This window comes from Lynx rufus, unplaced genomic scaffold (assembly GCF_022079265.1).
Source record: "Lynx rufus isolate CCGP_SWC_20201006 ecotype Redwood Valley unplaced genomic scaffold, mLynRuf1.p SCAF_4, whole genome shotgun sequence".
NCBI classification, from domain to species: Eukaryota; Metazoa; Chordata; class Mammalia; order Carnivora; family Felidae; genus Lynx; species Lynx rufus.
Window position 1 is genome coordinate 1,736,628 of NW_025814856.1, and position 12,160 is coordinate 1,748,787.

General features: G+C 58.7%; 1 protein-coding gene across 5 annotated transcripts in view; it reads right to left on the reverse strand.

Annotated features, from left to right (window-relative positions):
* The window catches only part of PIP5K1C (phosphatidylinositol-4-phosphate 5-kinase type 1 gamma), a 50,868-nt gene extending 48,397 nt beyond the window's left edge, over positions 1-2,471 (reverse strand). For all 5 annotated transcript variants that reach the window (XM_047094823.1, XM_047094821.1, XM_047094824.1 and 2 more), the window contains exon 1: positions 2,320-2,471. In XM_047094823.1, the coding sequence (XP_046950779.1) occupies positions 2,320-2,413 (94 nt within the window). In that variant the 5' untranslated portion in view covers positions 2,414-2,471. The remainder of the gene's footprint in view (positions 1-2,319) is intronic.
* Between the last annotated feature and the right edge of the window lie 9,689 nt (positions 2,472-12,160).

The window sequence follows — 12,160 nt, forward strand, 5'->3', positions numbered from 1 at the left end:
GCCCCAAGTAGGCGTAGGTATCACCCCGTGTTACAGACGGGGACACCGGGGCCCAGAGAAGTCAAGGCACTCGTTATTCAAGGCCACACCGCGATCGGGTGGAGGCCGGGCCGTATGTCTGGGGCGCGCGCCCCCTAAACCACGCACGGTATCCCTCCTTCCGAAGAAAATAAAAGTGGATACCCACATGGGGGGAAATCCACGTTACCGCGGATAAACAGCAAACCACGTTATGGAACAGCAGGTGTGGTGCAGTGGTTTCTCGTCCAGGGCGACTGTGTCTCCAGGGGACACGGGAGCTGTGTGTGGACGCTCAGGGTCATCACAACCCGCGAGGTCCCGGCACTGAATGGGCGGGGCCGGGGATTCTGCGCAACACCCCACGGCGCACGGGACGGGGCCTCCAAAACAGAATTCTCCGGCCCAAACGTCAATAGGGCCGAGGCGACGACCCCTGGTGTGGTATGGAACCATCCTGGCACAAAGACGCTTAGGGACTTCTCTAATCCCTGAGCAGGAGGGAAAGTGTGGAGTTACTGCCCAAACTCAGGACTCCCATCAGGAGAAACGGGCCCGGAAGGGAAGGAGCAGCTTGTAATTTTAAAGCGAGGGAAGTAAACGATTTGCTGGGGGAGTCAGATTTCTGCGCATTTTGATGACAGGCAGTCGGGGCTGACCCCTTATCTTCCCGGCCCCCACGCTCAGACCCAGCCACCGCTGGGGCCTGGGGCTTTATCTGCCCCCCAGTGGCTCACGGAGCCCCTGATAAAATAAACGTCTGCTATGCGGCTTTCTTGTGGTCACTGAGTCTTGGGCTGTTTTGTCTCTGACCAGCGCAGGCCAGAGGGTTGATAGCGGAGGTCAGGGCTTTGATAACGGAGCGCGCTGGGTCCCCGAACCGCGTCCAGGGCTAGCCGGGCCAGGGCACCAGTCCCCGCCCAGACCAAGGGCGAGGCAACAGGATGGTCGAATGAAGCGGGTCATCTACCAAGCGCTTGCAGATGGCAGTGGGGACAGGAGCGGTGGGAGCCTTCCAGAACCAGGGGGACACTCGCTGGCCCTGGCGCTCTCTCTCCAGACTCCCCCCCCCCCCCCCCCCCCCCCCGCACGCAGCAGACCCCGCCTGCCAAGGAAGCTTCAGGAGGCCTGGGGGAGAAGGAAGACGGGTGCCCATGTGGGTGTCTGCAGGGCCTCTGCTGGTGAGGGCTGCCTGAGGATTCTGCGGATCCGGAAACTTCTGTCTGGAGGCTTGAGAATGCCACCCAGAGGGAGCCTTGCAGGAGCGGGGGCCATTCCTCTGGGCAGCAGTTAGGGAACAGCAGGTGGGGGGCCTGACCAGGCCACCGGGCTCCCCCCACCTGCTGTTCTGAAGACCGAGGGAGGAGGCAGGGGCCCTACACACCAGGAGCCGCCCCCCAGCGTCCAGGTAGAAGGCTGGGGCGGGGGCTATTTCTGCCCCCCCACACTTGCCTGCAGAGCCGCGGCACTGAAGGCATTTTGAGAAGCCACGTCCTTAGCCCCCTCCTGTGATAAGGAGGTAAACTGAGGCCCAGAAAGGCAATGAATGGCCACTGCACCGCAGACCGGGGCTGGTGACTCCCACGAAGAGAAATGAGATAGTCAGGAGGCCCAGATGGCCTCGAAGACCCCCCACGTCCACGCGGGCAGCGCCTGCCCTTCACCACCAATAAGCTGTGCCCATAGGGGTGACTGCCCGTGGAAGGAAGGGGCGATCCCCCAAGCGAATGCCAGCAAGGTGGGCCCCCCCCCCCGCAGCAGTGTGTCCAGGAAGGGGGAGGGGGCACATCTGGGACAGTGTCACCTCCCTGCTATGCCCACCTAGGAGACCTGGCCCCTCACCGGCACGGAGGTACTCCACCATCCCACACGCCGACAGGCCTGGGTGGGATGCCGTCCCCAGGCGCCCTCGGCAGGGGGCGGCGCACCCACCCACAGCGTGGTCTCACCGCCCCCCCTCCAGACGGGAGGACCCGTCTTCCCCGCGCGCCTCCGGAGGGGGCTGCTGCCCCCACGGCCTCCCAGAACGGGGCCCCGCACCCACCCCCGCGGTCCCCCCCCCCCCCGGCATCCCGGGGAAGGGCGGCGCCGCCCCGAGCCCCCCAGGCGGGGCGCTCCATCCTCCCCCGAGCCCCGCGTCCCATCCCCCCCCGCGAGCGCCCCCGAGTGGAACGTCCCGGCCTCGCCGCCGCGGGTCCCGCCGCCCCTCCGGCGCTCGGGCGGGTCCACTGGGCCCCGGCGGGGGGAGGCCAGGCGGGTCCACTCGGGGAGCGAGGAAGGACGGAGGTCCGGGACCGTTACCTGCCGCCGCCCCGCTCTCCGAGGCCCAGGACGCCTCCGAGGTCACGGCCCCCGCCTCGGCGCTCTCCGCCTCGTCCGGCACCTCCAGCTCCATGGCCGCGCGCGCGGACCGGCCGGCGGCTGCACCCGAGCTGCGGCCGCCGCCGCCGAACAACAACCGCCGCCGGCCGGAGGGCGGAGGGAGGGGGCCGGGCCCAGGGAGCGGGGGGCGGGCCCGGAGGCGGGGCCGGCGTGCGCCGTGGCGCAGCGCGCGCGCCGCCAATCGGGGCTCGGGGGTGGGCCCGCGTGCGTCTCCGCGCCTCGAGCGCCCCCAAGCGCCCGGGGGGTGGAAGGGCAGCGGCTTGCCCTCGGCTTAATCCTATTGCCCTAATCCTCTCGCAGGTGATAAACACGAGTCATGTCCACGATTAATCAAGTATCTACCGTCATATTGCAGGTGACACTTATGGCATACGCTTTGTCCTAAGTAGGAATTCTAATGGCATAATAAATGAGTTTGATTTGTGTTATATGCGCAGTGTATAAATGATGCGGTATTGAGATAGACATACCAGTACCATTGCTAAACGAAGTACATTATTATGATGTATATAGTCCCAACATATAACATGCAAGTATCATATATAACGTATGACATCACGTACAACATAATGGTAAGTAAGTTATAAGTGACAACATGATGAAAAGCCAGGCTGGGCGCTAAAGCCTCTGCATACGGTGCGTAGTTAGGGACCTATTTCTTGTTTACTTGTTTGTTTGTTTCTTTTTACTGCTAATACGTTCCCAGTACCTAACATAGAACAGAACACCTAGGATAAAATACATATTTGATAGTATTGATCAACCAGATGGGAACCGTTATCATTTCCGTTTTACGCACAAGAAAACGGGAGCTCAGAAAGCTGAAGCCACTTGCTTGGAATCACAAAGAATCATTACCATGCTGCGCCTCAGTGTATTAAAAATAACTAGAGGCGCCTGGGCGGCTCAATCCGTTGGGCGTCTGACTTCGGCTCGGGTCATGATATCGCAGCTTGTGAGCTCAAGCCCCGGGTCGGGCTCTGTGCTGACAGCTGGGAGCCTGGAGCCTCTTCAGATTCTGTGTCTTTCTCTCTCTCTCTGCCCCTCCCCCGCTCACACTGTGTCTCTCAAAAGTAAATAAACATTAAAACAAAAAGAAAAGAATAATTGTGTTCACTCCGTCATTAAAGTTTAATGGTGAATTTATTAATGACATGGCTAGGAGGTTACTAATTCTGAGGTCACGATTCGGGGGATAATAAATGTTGGTATTATTAGGTTTATTCGTGACTAATGATTTCTGCCGGGGGGATAGTGGGGGAGTCTGGGCGCCCAGCTAGTGAGGGACAGACCTAGGATGTTTCCACCCAAGCCTGTCTGACTCCGGAGACTGTGTGGGGTGCTTGGCAATGAGACGAGAGGGAATCAGGAAAATGGAGCGGGTCACAGTCACACCTGGAGGTTACAAAGATGTTTCTGAAATGTTCTCCATCAAAACAAGGACACAAGTCAAGAAAGGGAAGGGATGGAGAACAGAATTCGGGATGTGGCGAAAGGAATCCCCAGCTTAGCAACCCGTAGTGGACTCGAAAGGCTCAAGGGAATCAAAGGTGAAGGAGAAACACGATGTGTCCATCCACACGTTGGAATATTATCCAGCCTTGGAAAAGAAGGCAATCTGCCACCTGCTACAATATGGATGGGCCTGGACGTCCCTGTGTGCGGTGACAGAAGCCAGACGCAGAAGGACACGTCCCGCGTGACCCCACTCACAGGGGGTCCCCAGAGGAGTCCCGTCCGTCCACAGAGACAGAGAGCGGATGGTGGGAGCCAGGGGTGGGGCAGGGGGCGGGGAGTCCGTGCTTCCTGCGGACAGAGGCTTAGTCTGGGGAGATGGAAAGTTCTGGAGACGGGTGGTGGGGGCGGGTGCACGACAGCGTGAGCGTGCCTGATGCCAGTGCACTTAGAGACGGTTAAGGTGGCACATTTTACGTTATGTGCATTTTACCATCGTTTAAAACCAAAAAAAAAAAAAAAAATCAACTCTCAGGTTGATTCTGAATCTCTCCTGGAAGGAAGTCAATACTAAAACTGAAAACACCAAAAAGTAGCAAAACAGGTCTTCTCTAGACACGCGGAAGTGTATGTCAGTCGGTTGAAAGACGGCGGGGCCCTCTGGGAAGGGTGAGATCGTGGGGTGGCAATGGTACCGCTAAGTTTAGCGAATCGAAATGAGCATTTGACCCTTCGGAGTGCGCGCGTTAAGCGCGCGCATTACTGAAAACACACGAAAATAATAAATAATAAATAAAACACCCCCAGACTAGTGTTGCTGTGGGAGGCAGGAGAGCTTGGGCAGGGAAGGGGGAGGAGGGGCGAGGGTCTGGTGGGGGGGGCGGGGACGCAGCTTCTGACCCTCCTCCTCCCTCCTCTCACATCCCTGCTCCTTGGTTCCCATTTTACAGGCTGGGAAACGGAGGCTCCCGGCTGGGGCCGGTTTCCTGGTTTCTGGCGCCCCCTGGTGGCTGTTACCGTCAGCACCAGGTGCTGCAGATGGGGACTCCACGCGTCGTCTATCCTACAATTCACTCATTCGTTCATTCATTTTTTGCCACAAATTATCTACTGAGCACCCACTGTATACCAGGCGCCGTTCCAGGCCACGGAGACACAGGAATGAGCAACACAAAATCCCCGAGCTCAATGAGGTGACAGTCTGGAACGGCAGATAAGCGGCCACAAGACACAAGGTAGTTTCAGGTGCTGATAAATACTTCGGAAACAATATAGATTTGGTACCACGACGACAGAACGGGATGGATAAAGACGGACTTAACGGATAATGCGTTCGGATGCATTAAGCGCCTGCCCCGGCGCGGTCCCATGCGACCATCATGCAAGCCGATTTAAATTTAAAACTTTCAGTGTGGTTTTAAATGTTCTAGGAATCACAGTTCGAAGGGGAAAAAGTGACCAGGGAAGGTGAATTTTAACCGTATGGGGCGCCTGGGTGGTTCAGTCGGTTGAGCGTCCGAGGTCAGCCCCCCCCCAGTCATGATCTCACGATTCGTGACTTCGAGCCCCACATCCGGCTCTGCGCTCTCGGTGCTGAGCCTGCTTGGGATCCTCTGATCCTCTCCCTTCCTCTCTCTCTCTCTCTCTGTCTCTCTCTCTGCCCCTGCCGTGCTCACCCTCTCTGTCTCAAAAATAAATAAAACATTTTAATAAAAAAATATATATGTCGTTTAACCCAGTACATCCGAAGTATTGTCATTTCAACGCGGAATCGATATTAAAAATAGCGATGCGTTTTACGTTCTTTTTCGCATGCTGAGCCTTCCAGATCCACGTGTGTCTTACACTCACCCAAACCTTGTCCTTCCGCGCCGTGGGTGGGTAGTGGCTGGAGGGTGTGGGCCTACTGGGCGCCCACTTGACAAGCACGCGTTCCTTTCTTCGACCTTCGGAACGGCCCTAGGAAGCAGGTGCTTAGTGTTTTCCCCACTTCTCGGGCGAGGAAACTGACAAGGCTCGGTGACTTGCCCAAGGCCACCCAGCAGGGAAACGGTTGACCCTTCCTGGCCTCAGAATCCCGGCAGGTGAGCCTGGGGCCGAGAGGCGGAATTTGCGCTCAGATCTGTCCGGTGGGAAGTGGACCGTCTCTCGGCAAGTGCAAGGGCTTGGCGGTCTCGGGTTCAAGGACGGTAGTGAGAAGGGGGGCGGGGGTTTCCCCGAGGACCTGCCCGCGTGTCCCAGTCCCCGCGCTGACGCCAGGGGCTCAAGGTTCAGCGGTGTGAGCAGGGCGGGAGCCCGGCGTCCCCGGGCCTCTGGGTGAGCAGGGGTTAAGGCCAGCTGCTCCCACGTGAGGGCACCTTGCGACAGAGGCACATACCCAACCAGCGGCCGGGCTCTCACTCCCGTTGTGCACCTCGTCCTGCTGGTTCCACCTGGCGCGGGACAGACGTGCTTCCTCCACGCGGGAGGACAGAGCTGGGGAAACAGGTGGGGAGGACAGAGCTCAGCCCTCAGGTCCTCTCCCTACCTCCATGCCGGGCGAGCACCCAGGCCCCGGCTCCCGCCACCTGCCCCAAGGCCACCGGGCTTCCTGGACGGGTAAGTCCCCCACCCTGCTCCGCGCGGACTGACTCCCTGACCACAGGGTCCTGGGACCTCCATCACCTCCCCCGGCCGCCCAGAAAGCAGGAAACTGACACTCATGTGTGGGCGTTTGACATAGTTTCTAAGGGATTATCTGGCTGGCGGTTACTGTCCCTGGCAACCTTCCCGGACGCCAGAGCCAGCGACTTAAAAGGGTCATTGTTGGCCCAGGTGGTGCCAGGGAGGCCGAGGAGGCCCAGGCTGGTCTCTGATCCCCCAAAGTGAGGAAGGGAGGCCCGGGCAGGGAGGGGGCCGGCAAGGCAGCCCGGCTCCCAGTCGGTGTGTGGGCCTCCTGGAGCTTCTGAAGAGACTCCCAAGTTTCCAGACAGTGGCGCCCCCTTCCCCCCCTCCCGACCCCCCACCGCCGGGACCCGCCGGAGCCTGGGAAGGGGTCCCACGGTGGCCTTACCACGGCGATGGGGGCCCCGGGACCCTGTCTGGATTCCTTCCCTGGGCAAAACTTGCCAGCGGAGAGATGTGGGAAGGGGCAGGGGCGGCGGCCAGAGCCTCCCGTGGGCAAGGAGCCAGTTGGTCCCCGGGGCCAAGGAAGCCCGGAACCTGCAGAGGACAGGGTCCGGCGGCAACAGTTTTTTCTGGGTCGTTTGCTCCCCAAAGGGCAGCACAAAGAGGGCTTCCTGGCCAGCCAAGTGTCCGATTGCACCTCAAGTCTCTTTGTCTGGGACAGAGAGGGCCCCCTGGGGCCAGGGAGGCACAGGCCTATGACTCTCGGGGCATATAGCTGGTCTGGAATTTGGGGACACTCGTGCCGAGCAGAGCGATGTCAAGTCTGGGGTCTGTGGGGTTGGAAGGAGATATATCTGGGCTGTCAGATCCCATCCGCCTGGGGTTTGGGGAGAAAACCTGTGGACTCAGATAGACCCAGCCTCCAGCCCCTTCGCCTATCTGAACCTCAGTCTTCCACTCCATAAAATGGGTGCAGGTCGAGTCAGCACGACCCAAGGCTGCTGAGTGCAGCAAATGATAACGTGGGTAATAGATTCCCAGTCATCGGGGGTTGGGGGAAACCGTCCCACCCCAAGTCAGAACTCAGAATTCCAGGCGAGTCGCAATGTCCCATCCACCTTCGCATTAGACAGGAGTTGAAGTCGGGCTCAGAGAGGGGTAGCCACTTGCCCGGGGCTGCACAGGAAAGTAGGGCAGAAAGGAGACGAGGGACGACTGGGGGCTCCCCCTGCCCGCCCCCCCCCCAACCAACACTCCAGGCTAAGCATCTTGTAAACGTCCTGCCTCCTGGGCTCAGTGCTTCCGTGTGGCCCTGGGTTGTGGGGAAAGTCCGCGGAGGCAAATTCGGGTTTCTGTTTGGCCTTCAGCCAGAGGAGCAGTATGTGCTCAGGGAGGAGCCTGACACCCTTTGGAACGGGCTGAGGTTCGTGGGAGATGGCCCTGGGAGGAGGGGCTGCCCAGGGAGTGAACCTGCATTTATCAAGCACCTACTGTATGCTGGGTGCCCTTCCGGGCCTTGGGGAGTCAGCAGGGGACCAGACCAACAATAATCCCTTGTCTTGTGGGCTTGTGTTTTGGTAGCAGAAGACGGACAAGAAACAAGAGAGATAATAAGGAAGTAAATCGTATCCGGGGTTAAAGAGTGGTCAGTCTCACAGAGGGAAGGAATGCAAAAGAGCCACAGGGGCAGGAATAAAACGGGCAGAGGGGTATTTTACAACCTTGCGTGGAAAGATTAGAGGCAGCCTTGTTGAGAAGGTGACGTTTGAGCCGTCTTGAAGGAAGTGAGTTTGGGGAACGAGCATTCCAGACAGAGGGCACAGCCCGTGCAAAGGTCCTGGGGCAGGACCAGGCCTGGAGTTGGAGGGACAACCAGGAGGCCCTTGTAGCTAGAGCAGAGTGGGAGAGGGGGAGAGAGAGAGAGGAGGGGAAGGGACGGGAGGGGAGGGACGGGTACAGGGCAGGCTGTGCGGGGTGCTGGGGATTAGGGGCGGATTTAGGCTTTTACCCCAGGGAGGTGGGAACCCTGGAGGGCTGTAGGCAGAGGAGGGCAGGACCTGACTCGGGGCTCGAAGGCGCCCCCCGGCGGCCGCTGCGGGGAGGACAGACTGTGAGCTCCAGGGCAGAACCAGGGGGGGACCAGGGAGGCCAAACCTGGAGGCCCTGCTAGAATGTGGCTTTCAACCGAACAAGCAAACCATTTCATTCTGGGATCATGTACAAGTGACACGGCAGCAAAGTCGTAGCCATAAGGAATGTCCCAGGGCTTGGCAACACGGGGGTCCTGGGGCACCTTCCTGAGAGCACCGTGGTGGAGGAGGGAAGGAAGGTGAGGAGGGGCACGTAGACTCTTCCAGAAGCTTGCAGTGGATGGAATGGAGCTGGAGGGGCCTCACGGAAGGGATCCCCACCCCCACCCCCAGATGGGAGGAAGCCGGAGTTCTGGAAGGAAGCCGGGGAAGAGCAGAGCCCACCTGGGGGTAGCACCCAGACCCCTGACACCTTTCTCACAGCGTCCGTGGTCAGCCCGGCCTCTGCACCTGTACCCCAGGCCAGCTGTCCTCGGCCACCGCTCGTTAAAGGCCCCCAAGACCCCCACGTGGCCAACCCTCATGTGCCCAGTGGCTGCGCCAGCCACACCCGGAATGTTCCTTCCAGAATACCCAGCAACTGCTCTCTCTCCTTTCAGAATCTCAGGTGACTCCCCGGGAGCGATTTGTTCACCTAGTAGGCACTGACTGCATACCGGGCGCTGTTCTAGGTGCTTGGGATGCTACAGCAGTAGAGCTCACAGAGGCCGGCAGGGAGCAGGCGCCTTCCAGAAAGAGCCCCACGGAGAAGAGTGCAGCCAATAAGCGGGAACTGTGGCTCGAGAACATTCGGTAGCTCCTCAGGGCTTGCGGACTTCATGGATGTCCGATCCGTGCCGGGCTTTGGCGCGTGCGCGAACGCTGTCCGCGCTTCCTTTTGTCTTTGAACCACTTTACGGCCCCGTAAATTATGGGAAACTGGCAGCGTTGCGAATGATTCTGATCCGCAGACATGCAAGTGAGTTTTGCCCAGTGGAGACTTTACTGCGCTACGGACCCGTGGCTGTCGATCAGCTTACCATCCATTTCTGAATTCATTTCGGCATTCTTTTTCCTTTCTCTTTTTTTAAGGTTATTTACGTTGTGCGTGTGTGTGTGAGAGAGAGAGAAGCGAGCGGGAGAAGGGCCGAGAGAGAGGGAGAGGGAATCCCAAGCAGGCTCTGTTCTCAGCACGGAGCCGGATAAGCCCGAGTCCTCACTGAGGCCCCCAAGGCCCTGCAGGACGTGCCCCGGCCCCTCCCTGCCTTCCCCTCCGCCCTCTCTCCCCCTCGCTCACTCCGCTCCAGCCACACGGGCCTCCCGGCTCCTCCAACATGCCCAGGTCCTGCCGCAGGGCCTTTGCACAGGCTGTGCCCTCACCTAGAGCTCCCCATGGCTCCCCCCTCATCTCCTTTAGGTCTAATTGTTCCTCTGCTCGGACGCCTCTCACCTCTGGCCTCTCACCTCCATCACGCCTCCTAAACGTAGTCCTTATTTTGTGTGCCCTTCCTCCGGGAAGCCCTCCCTGAGCCCCCAGCCCCTGTCGTGTCTCCCTGCTGACGCTCTCAGAAGTCTAGGTTGTACTTTTTACTCACGTTGGGTGACGACTCGGTCGCCGTCTTGCTCTCCCGGGTCGGTCCCGTCAGTCCTGCGTGTACACAGTGGGGGCTCCGTAAATGCAGATGAACGAACCAGAGCCAGCCGGGCCGCAGAGCTGTTCCGGGGCCTCCTTGGGTTGGAGCGACACCTGTTCGACCACAGATACGGCCTCAGCCTCCTACAGCCCAGCAAAGCAGCCTCCACCAGGGAGGGCCCAAGCCCCCTGTGTGACACCCCCCACCCCCCAGGCTCCCACCTCTCCTGCGGCCACACTCTGAGGGGCCTCAGCCCAGCCCAGGCCGTCTCTCTGCCTCAGTGTCCCTCTAGGCCCTCAGAAAGGCGGAGCAGGGTCGTCCCAGAAGGACTTCGGCGACCCCACCGTCCACAGCGCCCTCCCTTCCCTTCCCTCCCTCCTTCACGCTGTGCCCACACTGCCCCCTCCTGGTTGAATCTGGCATTGAAATTTCAGATGGGAAGTCCGTTCTTGGGGGCTCCCGCTCGCGTGCTTGGCCCCGAACAGTTTCGCGGCGCCTTAACGACCGGATGAATAAAACCATGAACGTGTGAATGAAATGGATTGATGACAAGCAGATTTTTATTTCCTCAGACGCATCTGGCGGGCAGGAGCGGCTGGACTAGTGGGCTTAAGGCGGGCTCCTCTGGCCTGTGAAACTGCGCCGCGCTGGCCACGCCCTTTTTCCCAGCCCTGCATTTGCCCGGCCCGGTTGGTGGAGCGTTTGACACTTGATCTCGGGGTCGTGGGTTCAGGCCCCACCTTGGGCGTGGCGCGTACTTAAAAAAAAAAAAATAAAACCCTGCCTTTGAGCAAAAGGGCATCGGATGGGCACTAGGGAGCCATTGAGGGCACCCTGGTGCGCGTGTCAGCGGGGAGCTCGGTTAGGTTTCTCCTGTGATTCATTAACACAAACACACGACGATTAAAAAAAAAGGGGGGGGTTTGATCTTGTTCTACCTACAGTCGTTTGGGGCGCTGCCTCCCGGTGGCCAAACGTGTCGCTCCGGGAAAATGTGCTTTGTCCTCCAGCCCTGAGGTTTCCAGCAGGTGCTCAGAGAGACTTTCTGGAAAAGCTTACTGCCTTAGGGACCTTTGGAGATGCTCGAGGGCCCACTTCTGGCCTGGGCTCTCCAGATTAGTGTTTTGGGGGAGAACAAGAAGTCAGCTTTGGGGGCCTCAGAGATTTTTGATTGTATCTTCTGCCTTGTTCACTTGGCAAACTCTTACTCACCCTTCAAAACCCCGGCGGCAATGCTCCCTCTTCCAGAAAGCATCTCCTGATCCCCCAGTTTCCTCTTTGCCTTTCTGTGCCCTTCCCATAGCCTGGGATTCCTCTCTGCCGGAGCTGACTGGATGAGGCTGGGGAGGGTGTCCGTGCCCGGATTTGCCCTTTCGACCTTGGCGTGAGTGGGGCACAGGAACAGAGGGGACTCAGGGTATATATTTATAATAATATAACGTTTATATTATAAATATAATACGTAAATAAGATATTTATTTGGGGGGGCACCTGGGTGGCTCAGTCAGTTAAGCGCCCCACTTCGGCCTAGGTCATGATCTAGTGGGTTGTGAGTTCGAGCCCCACGTCGGGCTCTGTGCGGACAGCTCGGAGCCTGGAGCTGCTTCGGATTCTGTGTCTCCCTCTCTCTCTGCCCCTCCCCCACTCATGCTCTGTCTCTGTCTCTCTCAAAAACAAATAACATTAAGCAACTTTTTAAAAAGATGTTTATTTTTTTAGTTTAAAAAATATTTATTTGTTTTTGAGAGAGAGAGCACAAGCAGGGGAGGGGCGGGGGGGGGGGGGAAGAGAGAGAGAATCCCAAGCAGGCTTTGCACGGCCGGTGTAGAGTCCAAAACAGGTCTTGAACTCACAAACCGGGAGATCGCGACCGGAGCCAAGGAGGGACGCTCAACCGACTGGGCCACCCAGGCGCTCCTATAAATAAAATGTTTAAATATATATTCAAAGCAGCAAGGAACGTGTGGGTGTCTGCCCTGGTCCTGTCACCCCAAG